Consider the following 19,345-nt stretch of genomic DNA (forward strand, 5'->3'; position numbering starts at 1 on the left):
CCCCCCATACCGTCCCTCCCACCCACAACCCTCCCCTTTCCCACTCCCTCTCCCCTTCCATTCACATCAAGATTCATTTTCGATTATCTTAATATACAGAAGATCAGCTTAGTATACATTAAGTAAGGATTTCAACAGTTTGCTCCCACACAGAAACATAAAGTGAAAAATAATAGATGATTTTTTTTAAATGATGATGAAATCAGATCAGACCTATTGTCATGTTTAATCCCAGTGAGAGTCAAGTTGGGAGTTGATAATTTCTTTTTTTTTTTTTTTTTTTTTTTTACAGAGGATCAGTTTAGTATGCATTAAGTAAAGATTTCACCAGTTTGCACCCCCATAGAAACACAAAGTGAAATATATTGTTTGAGTACTCGTTATAGCATTAAATCTCAATGCACAGCACATTAAGGACAGAGATCCTACATGAGGAGTAAGTGCACAGTGACTCCTGTTGTTGACTTTACCAATTGACACTCCTGTCTATGGCATCAGTAATCTCCCTATGCTCCAGTCATGAGTTTCCAAGGCTATGGAAGCCCTCTGAGTTCTCCGACTCTTATCTTGTTTAGACAAGGTCATAGTCAAAGTGGAGGTTCTCTCCTCCCTTCAGAGAAAGGTACCTCCTTCTTTGAAGACCTGTTCTTTCCACTGGGATCTCACTCACAGAGATCTTTTGCCAGAGTGTCTTGGCTTTCCATGCCTGAAATACTCTCATGGGCTTTTCAGCCAGATCCGAATGCCTTTAGGGCTGATTCTGAGGCCAGAGTGCTGTTTAGGACATCTGCCATTCTATGAGTCTGCTGAGTATCTCACTTCCCATGTTGGATCACTCTCCCCTTTATTTACTCTATCGGCTAGTGTTAGCAGGTACTAGACATGTTTATGTGCTCCCTTTGACTCTTAGTCCTTTCATTATGATCAATTGTGAACAGAAATTGATCACTTGGAATAGTGAGATGGCATTGGTACATGCCACCTTGATGGGATTGAATTGGAATGCCCTGGTATGTTTCTAACTCTACCATTTGGGGCAAGTCAGCTTGAGCATGTCCCAAATTATACATCTCTTCCCTCTCTTATTCCCACTCTTATGTTTAACAGGGATCACATTTCAGTTAATTTTCAACACTTAAGAATAACTGTGTATTAATTACAGAATTAAACCAGTCATATTAAGTAGAACAGACAAAAAAACTACTAAGAGGGATAATGTATTAAGTTGTTCATTAACAGTCAGGGCTATGCTGATCAAATCACCGTTTCCCATAGTGTTCATTTCACTTCAACAGGTTTCCTTTTTGGTGTTCAGTCAGTTGTCACCGATCAGGGAGAACATTCTTCTTAAATTGTCTTTGCACTCCATTGCTGACCTTTCATTTTCCCTTTGGTTCATCTTCCACACTGATACGAAAAATTTCTTTCTGAAATATAAGCATGGTGTTGTATTCCTGTCTTAAGATCCTTCAAAAGTTCTCTGTAGTACATGGCATGTCTTCTATGCCCTTCAAGACCTGGCCTATTTTTTGCCTTCCAATGTCTTCTTCCGTTGCAGCAGAACCTTAGGATTCTGCCTAATTATTCTGACTTTTGACTATTCCAGTGAGCCCCACTCTTTTGCAACTCCCTACCCTCATGTGTGATGTTCTCTTTGCCTGCAACCATTTTTCCCATCATTCCACCTGCCACTTTTTGTATTATGTACAAGACTACTTAAGCATTGTCCCTCTAGCAAACTTACTGATGCCATCAGCTGATTTAAATCTTCTTTTTCTCTATATTTAACATCCTGAGCATATTTCTGTCATATAGCACCCTCTTACAATTGTTGGTTACTTGCCTTCTTTGAAATATGTATTCCTGTGAACTGATTGAAAACAGCAGGCTACATTATGCATTTCTTATTCATTCTTTGTGGCCTAGCTGTTCTGTAATATTCCAGACTTTTGAGAAAGAATTTTTGAATTAAAGAAGCAAATAAAAGTTGTAGTTGCATAAAATTAAATTTTAAAAAGTTAGTAGACTTTAAAATTTTAATACTTGGTCTCATTAATTAATAATGAGGCTAAAATGTTGTTCTAATAAGAGACACTTGCTGTATGGCAGGTTTAGTTTATGGTGTGTTCTGTGTGGGGGAATTGTGAATACTGAATTCTGATTAGTTTTTATAACCCTGATTTAAATTAAGACAGTTAATAAGCTTGTTTAGTGCATTTTAAAAGTTTGATCATTTTCTTTCTTAGACTTGGGTTTCAACTTCATGCCATGCCTTCTCTACTTTGGTGAATTGATGCTTTGGGCCACATAATTGTTTTGCTGTAGGGAGCTGTCTTCTGCACATTGTAGGATGATTAGCATGATTCTGGGCTTCTATTTACCAAATGCCAGTAACACTCTCTGTGACCACCAAAAATGTCTTCAGACATTGAGAAATATCCCTAGAGGGTACAAAATTATTCTCTTCTTTTTTGAGAAGCACATCTTTACACTGAACATTATCAGACACTAGCAAGCTTTTTTTTTTTTTTTTTTTTTTTTTGGACAGATAGAGTTATAGACAGTGAGAGAGAGACAGAGAAATAGGTCTTCCTTCCATTGGTTCACTCCCCAAATGGCTGCTATGGCCAGCACTGCACCGATCTGAAGCCAGGAGCCAGGTGCTTCTCCTGGTCTCCCATGGGGTGCAGGGCCCACGCACTTGGGCCATCCTCCACTGCCCTCCTGGGCCACAGCAGAGAGCTGGGCTGGAAGAAGAGCACCTGGGACTAGGACCCAGCACCCATATGGGATGCTGGCACCGCAGGTGGAGGATTAACCAAGTGAGCCATGGTGCTGGCCCCACTAGCAAGCTTTTAATAAGCAGATTGATAATTTGCAAATTCATGGTTAAAAATCCCTAATGTAATTGCAAGATACCTCAGGGTGGTAGTTTATTGTTGTTTTTCTCTCCTCTAATACTCTAGGGTAAAACTCATGTTAGGAAAGAAACAACACATAGATTGTGGTGAGATAAGCAACTGACTCTTACAAAAGTCATCTCTGTTATTACTTTCAGCAGTAGGCCTTACTAATGAGCATAGACGGTAATTTCAAGAGGTGTAGCCCATATTATGGAACCTGTTCTTGTTAAGAAAGCCTGGAAAAAGAATTTTTTCTTCCACATACATGTATTAGGCAATTCAAGTATTGGTTTTTATTGTTTTATGGAAAGAATCCATTGTCTGTTATTTCTGAAGATATATGATAGAAAATTAGGAAAAATTAATCAAATCTGAATTTGAGAGAATTTCTTACTCTAAAGAAAAATCCGAGTTGACAGAGGAATAAAGTCACACGGTTGTCCCTGGTTTCCTATGTGCCTTGTCCACCAACTTGTCAGGCTGTCTTGGGGTAGTCACTTCGTTGAGTCTCAAATTCTCTGTACACAAACTTAAGATCTGGTGTAGAGTGAATGCTTGGCCTTTTTAAAAAATTGACAACTAACATATATTTCTATAAGGAAGTGATTTTGAAATGCCAGACACGGGACAGTATATAACACATAATTCCACCTTGCTATTTTCTTCTCAGTGCTATTTGAGCTGTGAGCTGATTATGTATATTTAGAGTAAATAACTACATATAATGATATTTGTGGTTCTTAGATGTTTCTAGTCTTTAGACTGAATAAGAGAAAATTATATGAGTTTGCTGTCTTTAGGTTTCTCAGCTCTTTACAATTTTTCTCTTCCTTTTTAATTTTAAAAAATACATAATGTACCTACTGATTATTTTTCCTCTTGCAAAATATTAAACTAAATCATCCACATGGATTGATATTTTGTTCAGTCATTATGCTTACCAAAGTAAATTTGCTCAGAGGAATATTTTAATGCATCTCTAATCTTTCTCATTTTGTATCATTTTAATCATTGCCACTATTGCAAATACTGTCACTAGGATTGTAAGCACACAATGAATATGGAATTCTTTTGTAAAATTCCTATGAGTTGCCAGTACCTGAAGCCTCTGGAATGTGTTTCTGTTTTCCCAGGTTCCCAGTTATATTGTCTATTGAGAATCACTGCAGTATTCAGCAGCAGAGGAAGATTGCTCAGTACCTGAAAGGAATATTCCGAGACAAACTGGACCTGTCATCTGTAGACACAGGAGAGTGCAAGCAACTCCCAAGCCCTCAGAGTTTGAAAGGCAAAATCTTAGTGAAGGTAATTTTCTCAAAGAATGAATTGGAAGGCATTAATTATCAACTAAGCCTACCCTCCATTAAAGACTAAAGATTGGCTTAAAAATAGATTAATAATTAGAATCTTCATGAAGGATTGTCTAGATCTGCCTATCCACCTTATACAATATATTATATTTATGCCCTCTAAGAAGGCTGCTTCCTGTCTGAACATATATTCTGGCTTTTGTTTTGTTGGTGCAAGAATGTCAGTACTGTAAGCTAACTGTTTAATATGTTAGTCTAGAACAGTTCATGCTGCCAGAGGAATGAGTGTATAGCTGTGTGAGGTGCAGGTGAGGAGGAAGCTCCTTGTGTCCATTTTTTGATAGCATTTTTTTCAGATTTCTTTTCTCCTATTTCAAGCTCCAATAACTGTCAAAAAAAAAATAAGTCGTCATGGTTGATCAGTCTTGGTTATGTGAATAAGAAGCGTTTGCTTCAGAGAGGAGCAGAGGCACAGACATAGTGCCCCACAGGACTCCTGTACCTGCAAAGGAGCAGGAAGTGGACAGAATAGCGTTTCATAAACAGATCCTCTGAATGCATATTATTAATGCAAAGAAGAGCCAAAAAAATAGCTCCTTGAGTTTTCAGATCACTAGCTTTCTGATTTTACTTAATTCCAGTCAGTCTAGGTGTTTGGTCCAAAACCACCTTGCATGTTTGTTTTGTTTTGAGATTAAGGACCTAAAAAGAGCAATAGAGTATTAATATTCAAACTGGGTGCTGTGGTTTGAATAAGGTTTTAAGGTTTGTCCCCCTGAGCTGATGCATGACTTTAATCTTCAAAGTCATATGTTATGGTATTTGATGGGGTAGAAACTTAATCCAGCTATAGTGCTTGGATGTGGGCCTTTAGAACGTAATAAAACCACTAGGGTAGAGCACTCATGATTGCACCCTGGTGACTTTATAAGGAGAACAAGGGAGGCCACACAGACACAGAAATAGGTTCTTCTGCCATGATATGAGGCAGTAAGGGGAGGCTCTTTCAAGCACCTGCGCCATGCAGTTTAGACTTCCATTCTCCAAGACTGTGAGTTTGGTAAACTCTTCTTGATAAAGTAACTTGCCTCAGGCATCTCATTATAATAATCAAATATAGACTAACACACTGGTTTGTATTTTATTTAAAGGGGATGTATATAATTAACCATGTATCATATTGGAGAGAGTAGGAAAGTCAAAGAAATGATGTCATTTCTCATTTCATTGCAAGCTTTAATGGTGGGCGGCATGTGGGAAAAAATATAAAATATTCTTGTTTAGAATTTGTCAAAGCCTGTTTTTGTATCATTTGAGTATAATGGATTCTGAGTCCATCCAAAAGGTGTTGTCAGCTTCAAATAATACAAGAGGTAACATTAAGGCCAATTTACCTAAGTCACTCTAAATGCAAACCCTAATGGTAAAAGCCGATTTCCTGGTTAGACAACGAAATGCCACCATTGTAGTCCTGTAATGTTTCCTGTTTTCTAAATATTCTTCAGCCAGCAGTCAGTAGATTCAATACAGAATAAGTTCATTTGAATAGAATCTTTTGCTTTTGGATGGTGGAACTTAAAGTGGGTACCTGATATGAATTGAGTCCCTTCTGCAAAACTGAGTTTGGGTCATTTGGTACTGAATGTCCCAGGGCCTATGAGCACCAGCGTGAGTCAGAGACAGTAGGTCTGAGGCACTCACTGAAAAGGGTGCAGTAGTGTAGACTGAAAGATTGTCTGGGTCTGTGGAAAATTCATTATACAACTCTCAAAAAGACGGTGGAAAATGAAATTAAAATTTATGACTGTATTTTAGTTCAAGAACACTTGAAATCATGTGTATTTTTTATAATATGTATATTCCATGTTTATGAAGAAAATTTACACCAAAAGAAACTCATACTTTTAATTGCATTTTTTCTAAGAAGGTTAAGTACCGTAGTATATAAATCTCCCCAAAACTAAAAAGTTGCTTATAAACAAAAATAATAACAAACTGTAATGTTGCCCAGATTTATTAAAAGCAACTCTTATTGCATGATCCAAGGTTTCTACTTTTATAAATGTGAAGCACAGAGCAACTGCCATTCTTCTGGAGCCAGGTAGGCAGATAACTTGAAGCTGAGTGTTAGCCATACTTCCTTTTTTAAAAAATTTATTTGACAGGTAGAGTTATAGACAGTGAGAGAGAGAGACAGAGAGAAAGGTCTTCCTTCTGTTGGTTCACTCACCAAATGGCCACCATGGCCAGCGCTGCGCCAATCTGAAGCCAGGAGCCAGGTGCTTCTTCCTGGTCTCCCATGTGGGTGCAGGGGCCTAAGCACTTGGACCATCCTCCACTGCCCTCCCAGGCCACAGCAGAGAGCTGGAATGGAAGAGGAGCAACCAGGACTAGAACCCGGTGCCCATATGGGATGCTGGTGCCACAGGCAGAGGATTAACTAAGTGAGCCACAGCGCCGGTCCCAGCCATACTTCCTTATACCATGTTTGAATTAACCTAATTCTAGAGTATAAATCAGGAAGAGACCACCTCCCACCCCTGGAATACCTGTTTCACTGTGTCACTTCTTGTTTATATCTACACTGTACTGTTGTTAAAAACCACAAAGTCACAAATTTGCTCTATAATTTTCCTTAGGAGTAACTTTATTGGTGAGACGTGCTGTTGTATTGCTTTTCTTACTATTTCCTATGCAAAGTACTTTTGAGATCCAGGAATGGAAAAAGCTGGTTGAGAATATGGCCGTCATGATGCAGGGTCTTTTAATAGAATCTTAAAAGGACTGAAAATGAGGGAGATTCTTGCTTTCTCTTTTTATTCCCTCACCTTTGCACGTTGCCTGAAGGGGAATGAAAGCTTAGTGCTGCTCCCCTGCCTCCTCACCACCCCCTGACATCATGGTGGCATTTCCCTTTCCGTCCTGAAGTATTGTGTAAGTCAGCTGCTCCTCACTGTAACAAAATGCCTGCTGCAGACTACAGATAAATAAAAAGCTTTCTTTAGCTCACAGTGCAGAAGATTCAAATGCCTGGTGACTGGTGAGGGCCCCATGGCAGATGGTCAGTTTTTGTTGGCAGTTTTGGGAGCTTGCATCAGGGCAAGTTGTCAAATAATCTTTTTTTTTTTAATTTTTTTAAGATTTGTTTATTTGAAAGGCAGAGAGAGAGAAAGTAAGTCTTTCTTCCATCTTCTGGTTACTCCCCAAATAAATGGCCGGAGCTGGGCTAGTCTGAAGCCAGGGGTCAGGAGCTCCCACATGGGTGCAGGAGCTAGAGTTCTTGGGCCATCCTCCGCTTCCCTCCCAAGCACATTAGCAGGAAGCTGGATCAGAAGTGGAACATCCTGGAATCAAACCAGTGCCCATATGGGGTGCCGACGCCACACGTGTTAGCTTTACCTGCTATGCCACAACACCGGCCCCAAGGAGTCACATCTTAAGTCAAGAAGGAGAGAGAGGTGGTGGTAGAGATGATGACTTGCTCTTTGCGCAACAAACCTTGCTGCAGAACTACTGGGCCACAAGAAAACTACTGATTCAAACCATAACAGGTTACAACCATTTGTATCACTTAAGGATTATCATTTCTTACTTGGTGATGTTTTTGTTCATGTTTGTTAGCTCTGTTCTGAACATTTGAAAACATTGCTGGTTTTGATTCTACTTCCAAAGAAGGGGGGTGGTTGTTTGACCTAGCAATTAATATATGAGCTTAAAATGTCCTGTCCCAAGTGGGATGCCTCGGATGAATGCCTGGCTCTGGCTGCTGACTCTAGCTTCCTGCTAACACAGACCCTGGGAGGCAGCAAGTGCTGACTCAAGCAGTTGGAACCCTGCCATACATGTGTAAGACCTCAACTGAGTTCGTTGGTTTTGTTGTGGCATTTAGGGAGTGAAACAGTGGATGGGATCTCTGTGTATTTTTCTCTCCTTGTGTCTTTCAAATAAGTAAATGAGATTTTTAAGAAAAGAGGGAATTGCTTTTCCCTACATTGTACGTGTCTTGTGTACAGGACCATCTTTGTGTCTGCCATCGTGTTCAAAAAACAGTTAACTGAATCAATAGTTAGGGATGAATAAATAAAAGAGGTTTATTTCTTCACTTCTCTCCGTATCTGGCTATGTTTGGTCTCCACTTAATTGGATACCTGATGTTTGGTGATGGCTTATTATCCTATTACTCTACAAATGACCTCCAAAATAAAGGACAGTGAGTTCATTTTCTAGGAGTTTTCCATATCAGTAAGACCTAAAATAGTAGGTAGTAATAAATACCTTAATTCTGAGATACCTTGGCATTAATGACATGCAAATTATATCCAATCAAACCTTTAAAAAATAACTTTTTATTGATGGCAGACACACACACAAAGACAGATGCAGGCAGATGAAGAGAGCTCCCATCTACTTGCTCAGTCTCCAAATTCCTGCAACAATTGGGCTGCCCTTGGTTGGAGACTTGAACCCAATCCAGGTCTCCCATGTAGGCAGTAGGAGCACAATTACTTGAGCCATCACCACCACCTTCCAGGGTCTGCACCAGCAGAAAGCTGGAATCAGAAGTGGAACTGGGGCCGGCACCATGGCTCAATAGGCTAATCCTCTGCCTTGCGGCACCGGCACACTGGGTTCTAGTCCCGGTCGGGGCGCCGGATTCTATCCCGGTTGCCCCTCTTCCAGGCCAGCTTTCTGCTGTGGCCCGGGAGTGCAGTGGAGGATGGCCCAAGTACTTGGGCCCTGCACCCCATGGAAGACCAGGAAAAGCACCTGGCTCCTGGCTTCGGATCAGCGCAATGCGCCAGCCGCAGCGGCCATTGGAGGGTGAACCAATGGCAAAAAGGAAGACCTTTATCTCTGTCTCTCTCTCACTGTGCACTCTGCCTGTCAAAAATAAATAAATAAATAAATAAAAAGAAGTGGAATTGGGTATTTCACTTGATCTTGACCAAAAGGCCAAGAAGCAATGGAACTGGGTATTGAACCTGGGATGCTGGCATCTAATTGGGCATGTTAATCAGTAGGCTAAATGTCTGCTTCAGAGCCCACCTTTCAATCATGCAAGTGGGGTGAGTCTTCGGAGTAGTGATTAAGACACTGCTTATGATGCCCATATCCCATTTACTAGTGCCTGTGTTCAAGTCTCAGCTACTCTGCTTCCAATCTAGTTTTCTGCCAGTGTGTACCCTGAAAAGCAACAGGTGATGGCTCAAATACTTGGGTCCATGCCACATATGTGGGAGATCTAGATTTGAGTTCCTGGATCTTGGTTTCAGCTTGACCAAACCCCACTGTTGCAGGCATTTGGGGAGTAAACCAGTATATAGAAGCTCTCTGTCTGTTTGTCTGCCTTTTTCAAATAAAATAAAAAAAATCTTATAAATGCTCCTCTATAAGTAGAAGAAAATAGTCAAGAACCTAAATTGCATTGGATTATACTACGGATTTTGTTTTCACTATATACATTATTTTAATCTGCTTTAAAGCCATCATTGTAGTAAGGATCCAAGATCAAGAGCTTTGGGTATTAAAGAGGGTGCAAGGTGGCAGAAGTTGTGCTGTGGATTAAGTTACCCGTTGGGACTCTGCATTCCATATTGGAGTACGGGCCCAGTCCCCACTACTCTGCTTCTCATCCAGCTTCCTGCTAATGCACTTGTGAAGGAAGTAGATATTGCCTGAAATACTTGGGTCCTTGACACTCGTGTGGGAGGCCTGGATGGAGTTCCAGGCTCCTGGCTTTGCCCTGGTTGTTGCAGGCATTGGGGAGTAAATCAGCAGATAGAAGATGTCCCCTCCCCCTCACCCCAAGTCACTTTGCCTTTCAAACAAACAAATTAATACATATTTTTTGAAAGTGCAGGAAAAATTGGCTCCTGGCTTTGACTTGGCCCAGCCCTGGCTGTTGTAGCCATCTGGGGAGTGAACCAATGGATAGAAGACCTCTTTCTCTCTCTCCCTCTCCCTCTCCCTCTCCCTCTCCCTCTCCCTCTCCCTCTCTCTTTGTAACTCTGCCTTTCAAATAAATAAAATAAATCATTTTAAAAAAAGAGTACAGGAAAATTGATAGGGAGATTTCTCTGAAATCTGGATTAAACTTGTGGTCCTCTAGAGGGAGGAGATACATAAGCGGGAGATATAGAATGCTAAAGGGGTAATAACTGTATGAGGTGCGGGAGCCCTCAAAGTCATTGGAGCTTGACTTTAGAGATCAGCATGGATAGCAGGCTCAGATAACATTTCAAAATTTTTCATCATGTTGGGCTGTCAAGCACATGAACATCCTTCTGTGTGTAAGGAATTCTCCATCCCTTTGTTTTGTTTTGTTTTAAAGATTTATTTATTTGAAAGCCAGAACTACAGAGAGAGGGAGAGACAGAGACAGAGCAGAGATAGAGAGATCTTCCATCTGCTGGTTCACTGCCTAGATGGTCACAAAAGCCAGGGCTGGATCAGGTGGAAGCAAGGAGCAGGAGGTTCATCCAGTCTCCTGTATGAGTGGCAGGAGCCTACTTGGGCAATGTTCTGCTTCTTTCCCCAGAGAATTAGCAGGGAGCTAAATCAGAAGTGAAACAGCCAAGACATGAAGTGGTGCTCGTATGAGTTACTGGTATCACAGGCAGCAGCTTTAGCTGCTGTGCCACAACACCAGCCCTCAATCCACCCCTATATTTTAAGGAATACCCTATGGTAGCCAAAATGTTATACATTTGTTTTTATGGCCCTTCTTAGAACTAGGGGGTAGGCATCCTATCAAGAAGCCATTGAAGCAGAAACTAGGAAAGGGAACCCAAGCTGAACCCATCCTTGAGCAGGGTGGCAGAAGTGGTGGCAGCTATTGTTAGGGCCCAAGGACAGCATTTCTGGCAGTAGTTTCTGATGTCCATTGTGTGGAAGATAGAGTTGAAAGCCATGAGCTCTGGGCTTGGTTGTGCTGGCAATTGTATTTTCACTGAATTAGTTCTAACCCATGATTTTGGTTTAGTGATTGCATTAGGAATCTTTGGTGCATTACAAATGACTCGCAAACTTAGTGGCCTTAAACAGCAAACACTTATTTTCTCATAGTGTCTGTCAGTCGGGAGCCTGGGTGTGGATTTGCTGGGTCCTCTGCTCAGTGTCTCTCACATTGGTGGAATTTAGGTGTCAGTAGGTCTTCTTTCAGTTCCATGCCATGTGGGTCTCTCCATTGCCTGGCTGGAGAGAGTGAGAGAAGAGAGAGAGAGTGTGCCTGCATGTGTGAGAGAGAATATATGAATATATTGAGAAAGTAGAGAGTAGGGAGGCAAGAAAGAAAGAAGGCACAGCCTTTCCTTGACCTTGTCTCTGCCATCTCTGATAACTTTTGCTGGATTCTGTTCATTAGAAGTGGGCCAGTGGGTCCAATCCACTCAAGGGGAAGGAATTAGAAAAAGATGTGACTACCAGGTGGTAGGAGACGCTGGGTGCTATTTTAAAGTCTTCCCACCCCAGTGGCCTTGGCTGCTTAGCCTCAGAGCCTGGTTCTGTTTCACTCTACCCTAGAGGAGATTCTGGGAAAAATTGAACATCCTATTGATATTCCTTTCTGCTTCCTGATGCTGGTAGCTGCCCTAGAGGCCCTTACTAGGCCCCTGGTCCTTGCCCTCTGCTGCTCTTATTTATACTTTTATTTCTCCTGAGTTCAAATTAGGGAAATGTAGGAAAGGAGAAATGAACTGTTATCCAGAGACAGTTACTAATTACTACAGTTGATCATATTTTCTCCTGGACTTTTGCTTGTGTTTTTATACATCACTGAGTCATGTTGTATATATAATTCTATAGCTTGAATGTCTTACCATTTCATTGTAAGAATTTTCTTTTGTCAAAAAGTCCTTGGTTTCAAACATGTGTTGGTAAGCTAAGAGAGGTCTAGGGGTAGGCATTATGGCACAGCTGGTGAAGCTTCACCTGGAATGCCCACATCCCATGTTGGAGTGCCAGTTCGAATCTTGGCCCCTCTGCTTCTGATCCAGCTCCCTGCTAAATCACTCTGGGAGGCAGAGGATGATGGCTTAATTGCTTGGGCTCCTGTCACCCATGTGGGAAACCCAGATGGAGTTCTGGGCTCCTGGCTTCAGGCTGGTGCAGACCCAGATGTTGTAGACATTTGGAAGTGAACCAGAGATTCAAAGATCTCTCTCTTTCTCTCTCTGTCTCCCTGGCCTCCCTCTACCCTTCAAGTAGATGAAAATAAACATTTGAAACATATGCTGATCTTCTCTTTCAAAAGGACTTTGGTTTGTTCCTGAGGGCAGAGAGTGGTTTCTGGATTCTCTGTGCAAGAAAGACTTTCTAAATGCCAACCAAGTGTTTAGGGCAATTTTAACCTGCTAAGGAGAACAAGCTGCTCTTAGGAGCCCTAGCCTGTTGGGTGTTGTCTTAGTCCCTTTGAGCTGCTATAACAAAATGATTTAGATGAGTAACTTGTAAACAAAAATGTCTAGCTCGGAATCCTGGAGGCGGGAAGTCTGAACTCAAGGCGCTGGCAGAGTTGGTGACTGGTGAGCGCCTGTTCTCATGGATGGCATCTGCTGTGTCTTCATGTGGTGCAAGGGGCAGTGGAGCCCTTGTGATGCCATCATTTCCAATTTCTTAATATCATTAAGTCCAGTGTTAGGTTCCAACAAAGGAATTTTAGGGGTACCAGTATTCAGACCTTGGCTTGTTGTGATGAAGTAGATATTCTTGAAAAGAAGCCTGTTCTTGTGTTCCTAATTAACTGTATTTTATTGAAAGTAATAAGACTACCTTTTTTTCATAGTCCCTTTCTCTCTTTTTCTCTAAAAATTTATTTATTAAAAATCAGAGTTTTATTTATTTTAAAATCAGAGAGCGAGAGAGAAAGAGAGTGTGTGAGAGAGAGAGAGAGAGAGATCTTCTGTCTGTTTGTTCACTCCCCAAATGGCTGCAAGGGACCAGCCTGTGCCAGCAGAAACCAGGAACCAGGAGTTTCTTCTGGGTCTCCTACATGGGTGCAGGGGCCCAAATACCTGTGCCATCTTTATCTGCTTTCCTAGGCACATTAGCAGGGAGCTGGATTGGAAGTGGAGCAGCTGGATCTTGAACCAGCACCCATATGGGATGCTGCCATCGCAGGCTGCAGCTTTACCTGCTACACCACAATGCTGGTCTCTTCTTTCTCTCTTATTTTGCCCCTAATTTGTCCTCTGGTCGATCTGAGGAATTGATTAGCCAAGGGATAATCCATTTTATTTTCATTTTTTAAAAAATAGTTTTTAATTGTGATAAAATAAGCATAACAAAAAATCGATCTACCATTGTAACAGTTTTAAAGTTTATAGTTCAGTAATATTAAATTCATTCACATTATTGTACAACCAATTTCTAAAACTCTTTTTTCCATCCTGCAAAACTCGACACTCACTCAACACATCCTTATTTCAGCCCACCCCAGCTCCTGGCTTCTACTTTCTGTCTCTATGAATTTGATTATTTTATATTTCTCATATATGGAATCATAAAATACTTATCTTTCTGTGTCTGCATAGTACTTATTTACTATAATGCCTTCAGGGTTCATCTATGTTATCAGAATTTCAGAAGACTGAGTAATAGTCCCTTGTGTGTATGTACAATGTTTTGTTTATTCATCCATCAGTGGACATTTGGGTTACTTCCAATTTTTGCTTGTTATAAATTGATTTTCACCCTTAAATGGGGATGTTTTGTTCCATTTCAGGGCAAGAAGTTGCCGTATCACCTTGGCGATGATGCAGAGGAAGGGGAAGTCTCTGATGAGGACAGTGCAGATGAAATCGAAGACGAGTGCAAATTCAAACTACATTATGTAAGTGAGAAACTTGGCCATATTTTTTTACACTCAATTTGCTGGCATAACAAAAGTAGGGTTCCAAATTGCTCACATGTTGGAATCCTCACAAATGGTTGCTGTCACGTGGAAATGATAATTATTGAAAATTACTTTGTGTGCGGCACATAGCCACTCAGTTTGTTGAGTGAAATGTAGCAGGAATCCTGGACAAAGATGCAGGAACACCAAGGCTCGCAACAGGAAAACAGCTTTTATTCTTGTTGGCAGGTCCAGAGGAGAGTTTGGTCTCCAAATTCCGGGCCCTGAACAAAGCAGGGCATTGTCTTATATACCCTAGCACAAACAACTCTAAGTTTTCTAATACATAATCAGTTATACAACTTTTGATTGGATATCTTAGAGCTATAGCACTGCTTATAGAACCATCACATAAAGTCATACCTGTGTGCATATGAATTGCTGCATTTGACCTAGCTGCATTGTGGTATTTCTCAGAAAGCCCCTGCTACCCTACCATTTCTGCCTTTAGCCTTTTTGTTTGTTTGTTTTCTTCCTCGAGGAGAAGGGAGGAGAAGGGGTCCTACCATCCTGCGCCTTAGATTTGGAAGGAATGTTAGTGATTAATCCATCTGAACCCACCTCCCTCTCCGGAGATAAGTTCTCTCCTGTTTCAGTTTGGTGAGAAATCAAACTGTGGTTGGGAATGTCATTTTATTTGCTGAAGTCAGCTAACTTTAGCATTGCCTCCTTGGTTTCAACTAACAGCCCTTCCGTGCTACCTGTCAAGGCTGGCTCGTAGAACCCGAAACGCACTTGGGCCTGCTTCTCTAGAATGCCCATCCCTCCCTATGGAAATGTGCCTTGGGCCAGAGGTTTCTAAACCTCTCCAGGCATCACACTGTTGGCTGAATCTTTAATTAGCTTAAATAAAGTGGCATAGATAGTTTGTCATGTGCTTGGAGCTTCAGACTCCTCTCCTAGATCAAGGAGCTGCCTTTTAATAAAAGCTCCATTTTGCCAGATGAATCCAAGGAAATGCAAACCTAAAAAGTTTAAAGGGATGTGTCCCTGCTTCTGTAACTCACACAGTTGCAAAATTGCATGGCGCCCAAGAGAAGCACACACAATCAATTGTTTGGTGCAGGGTTTAGAAATTCATTTCTGCAATGGTGGTAGTCCTCTGAAAATCAGGGTTATTAGTCTGCCCTCTGAAAGGGAAAACAAAAACAGAGACATTTTGTGCATTCTTCCTGTTCACCTCAGTGCCCTGGGTTCAGTGAGTCCACCGCTGACAGTCGGCTGTCTCAGAGAACACTAAGGGTGAGGCCTTGCCAGGCGGCGACACAGGTAGCTAGCATCATTTTCAAAGGGGACAAGAGCTCAGTGCTAACTGAAGTCTCAGTAGCCACTTGTTTCTTGGTTTTAATGCATTTTAAAGGGGGTAAAGTGGAGAGATTGAGCTTGAAGTGAAAAGGAGCCTTTGCTACCTGCCTTAATCTTTTGCCTTTTGGAACTTTATATTAGCTCAATTAAATACCACTAATAGGCTACAGAAAATTAATCTAAACAGATTTACAGAGCTGAAAATAGTTAAGTATTTTAAATAGTTTCTCTTGTTCCTCTAGATGTAAGCGTTTTCTCTTTTTGTGGTTAATTGCTTATGACTTTGAATAATTTAGATTTATTTTATAAACCAGATTTTTACCTCTGGTTTTCATCATTTTTTTTACTTGTTTCTCAGATCTCTTGGGTGCCATCTTCAGAGATAATATCTCGTTTGAAAGGGGAAACAGAGAGGTTCCACCAAGTTACTTGTGTAGGGAATGCTGTTGTTAGGGCAAATGAGTGGCAGAAATGTAACAACGGTAAGATTGTAGTCACTTACACTGCGGGCTGAGTTGTTCCAGGTCTTAAATCCACCCACCTATATTATTTTTCTTGTAATATCATGAACCTTCTAAATTTCTAAGGTAAATATCCGTAACTATAAACTTCCATTGAGAGTGAGCTACAGTGTTTGAAAAACAAATCATTATTCACCTGTGCGACATCCAGCTGGGTTCCTGTCCTCTTCAGAGTCTGTTAGTTGATTTACATGATCCTATACAAGTAGAATGATTAGAACACCATTCCTTAGAAGTAAACATGATCTTTCGTTTGCATTCTTTGACTTGAAAGCAGACAGCACCTTAACTGTAATGGCTTATAGATGCCTTTTTTTTATACTTCGGGAGAGAAAATAAAGAAGCCATTGTTCTAGTGGAAAAATAGAAAGCTTTTACTCTACCTTTCAAACTTCTTACTCTGTTTTTGAGCTCTTCTGAGAAAAAGACAATTCTATGTTTAGAAAATCAAAGTGTTATCTATAATCAGTCAGCTTATAGTCCTATTGTCAACGGAGAGTGCAAATGCCTTATCTGAGTGGCAAATTTAAATATGCCTGATTGGGAGCAGTCATGTAGTTTAGTGGAATGCCTGGGTTCAATATGCAGTTCCAGCCTCAGACTCTAGCTTCCTTGTAATGCACACGCTGGGGGAAGAAGTGGTTTTCCTACTGCCCGTGAGGGAGAGCTGAATTGTGTTTCCTAGTTTTGGCCTGGTACAGCCCTGTCCAATGCAAGCATTTGGGATGTAAACCATAAGATGGGAGCTCCCTTAGTCACCTAGCTCTCGCGTTTGCTCTCTCCCTCTCAAATAAATAAATGAAAATAAATATGCCTGATCATGTTTCTGCAAAAGGATATCCTGTGTATAGCTTATGTGAATCAATAATTACCTTAGAGGAAGATCTTAACCGCAGTTTTAAGTTAATAGAATGTGGTTGGATCTATATCTGAATTCTTGCAATAAATAAAGATTTTAACTGACAATTCATGGACATTGGAACCCAAATTTTCTTGAGCTGTACAAGGTTCATTTGCAGATCCATTAACTTATTAAGCATCTCCTATTGGAGATGTGCTCACTGCTGTTGTAGGTGTTGGGGGGTGGTCAGTAAATCATACAGGCAGAAATCCTTGGCTTCCTAGAACTTACACATTAATGGAAGAGGAGGACAGACAAAAAAAAATGTGAATAAATGAATAAGTGAAATATATAGTGTTCTAGATACTGATAATTGTTAAAGGAAAAAGACGTGTGTGTGTGTGTGTGTGTGTGTGTTTGTGTGTGTGTGTGTGTGTGTACATACGTGCACGTGCCCCTTGTGAAGGATCTGTTGAAGCTTTAGTTGTGTGTCCTGGGAAGGGGTCATATAGAAGATACATTTAGGGGCCGGCATTGTGGCACAACAGGTTAGGCTGCCACCTGAAACACTAGCATCCCATATGGGCATCTATTAGAGTCTGCTACTCCACTTTCTGTGTGGCTCCCTGCGAATGCACCTGGGAAAGCTGCAGAAGATAGCCCAAGTACTTGGGCCCCTGGCTTCCACCTGGCCCAGCCCTGACTGTTGCAGCTGTTTGGGGAGTGAACCAGCAGATGGAATCTCTCTTTTTCTCTCTCCCACCACTCCCCACCCTGTAATTCTGCCTTTCAAATAAATAAATTAATTAAATCTTAAGAAAAAAGAAGATACAGTTAAGCAAAAACTGAAAGAAATGAAGAATTAGCCATGCTGATACCTGGGAAAGAATGTTCCAGGCAGAGGAAACTGCAAGCGCAAAGGTCAGAAGCAGGATCTGGGCTCAGGGGTTCCCGATGCTGGAAGCTGGGGAGAAGGGCAGGGCTCCTCTTAATCTGTGGCTGCTTCTAAGTAAAGTAAAATGGTGCAACCACACAGTAAGCTGTTTGCTTATATAATAAATGATTTCAATTGTTGAATTTGTAGAACCCTCTAAGCTTCTGCCTTTTATTTTTCTGTGGCTTCAGCCATAGGGAACATCTGGCTTGTGATCTGTAAAGCACAAAGCAAAGCCAGTGTGTTCAGTGACCCAAGCACCATCCAGCTCAAAGACACAGGGGCAATTTCCTTTCAGCCTCAGTACAGTAATCTAACTGATCTGATTCCGGAGCCAGCTCACCATTATTCATCTTTATGGGATCCTCTGATGCCAGTGTGCCTCATATTTCAACTGCACTGACTCTCTTCCTTTTCTGCTCAGTTACTCAAGGTCTTTTTTCTGCACTCTCTGTGTTTAGTCAGCCTCCTAGGCACAAACATCAGCTTGCTTTTTCCTACGTGAAACCTGTCCCTTAAGCAGTAGGCCTTCCAGGGACTTCTAAATGAGCCCTGAACAGTAGTTGTGTAGCAACTGTGTGTTATACAAACACTCTGAAACTATTATTCAGTCTGTGTATGTATCTCTCACTCAACATTTTCACCATTTCCCTCTCATATCACTGCATTAGGTACAGGTTCGTTGTCCTTCCTAAATCATTCATTTTATGCTTTTAGCCACTTTAAGAAGGATTATGAATCTGGTTGCTTTAAAACATATCGGTACTTAGAGAAGCTTCTTTCCAGAACAGAACACCCACAAGCTAGGCACGCGGCTACATTCTGGCAGCAAGGCTGGGAGCGGGAGGGTCACTGGGAGATTCCAGTTGTTTCCAGTACCTAACACGACTTGAACAGAAGAATGTGCTGTGACTGAGCTGAGGGAACAGGCTGGGGACAGCATAGAACTAGAACAAATGTACTCCCGTAGCTAACAGCAGCTGTTCTTCAGCCCAGACCTCCAGGTATGGGCTTGAAAAGCTATAAGGCATCCCCAAAGTCAGCGAATATGTTATTCTTTCTGTCTCCAGACTCCTACCCAAAAGGGAAAATAAAGCATTGGGAGATATTCCAAGCTTTTGTTTATTTTCATTTTATTTGAAAGGCAGAGAGACACACACATAAAAGAGAGAGAAACAAAAAGATCTCCCATACACTGGTTCATTCCCCCAATGCTTGTTAACAGCCATGGCTTGGCCAGTCTGAAATCAAGAGCCTGGAACTTCGGCGAGGCGTCCCACATGTATGTCAGGGACCCAACTACTTGGGCCATCACCCGCTGCCTCTCAGGATGCCCATTAGTGGGAAGCTGGAATTGGGAACAGAGCTTTGACTGGAACCTAGGCACTCCAATATGGGTCGTGGATGTCATTAGTGGCATCTTAACCACTACACTGGATGCCTGCCCTGCTGTGTTGTGTGTGTGTGTGCACATGTGTGTTTTAAAGCAAAGGTCCTCAACTTTAGCTGTACACTGAAATGACAGAGAAGCTTTCACAAATCCCAGTGCCTGGTTCCAGGTCAGATTTTGTGATGTCATTGGCCTGATAGCTATGCACGGACTTCAAAAATTTTTTTCATCAAAATAAGTCTATCATTT

General features: G+C 41.4%; 1 protein-coding gene across 2 annotated transcripts in view; it reads left to right on the top strand.

The window, feature by feature from the left end:
- PLCH1 (phospholipase C eta 1) overlaps positions 1-19,345 on the top strand; it is a 289,851-nt gene that overhangs the window by 226,411 nt on the left and 44,095 nt on the right. For both annotated transcript variants that reach the window (XM_070072610.2, XM_089331048.1), the window contains 2 exons: positions 4,037-4,208; positions 13,935-14,042. In XM_070072610.2, coding sequence (XP_069928711.1) covers positions 4,037-4,208; positions 13,935-14,042 — 280 coding nt within the window. The remainder of the gene's footprint in view (positions 1-4,036; positions 4,209-13,934; positions 14,043-19,345) is intronic.

Source organism: Oryctolagus cuniculus, chromosome 4 (genome assembly GCF_051225735.1).
Source record: "Oryctolagus cuniculus isolate XC-2025 breed Fujian yellow rabbit chromosome 4, ASM5122573v1, whole genome shotgun sequence".
In the NCBI taxonomy this organism is placed as follows: Eukaryota; Metazoa; Chordata; class Mammalia; order Lagomorpha; family Leporidae; genus Oryctolagus; species Oryctolagus cuniculus.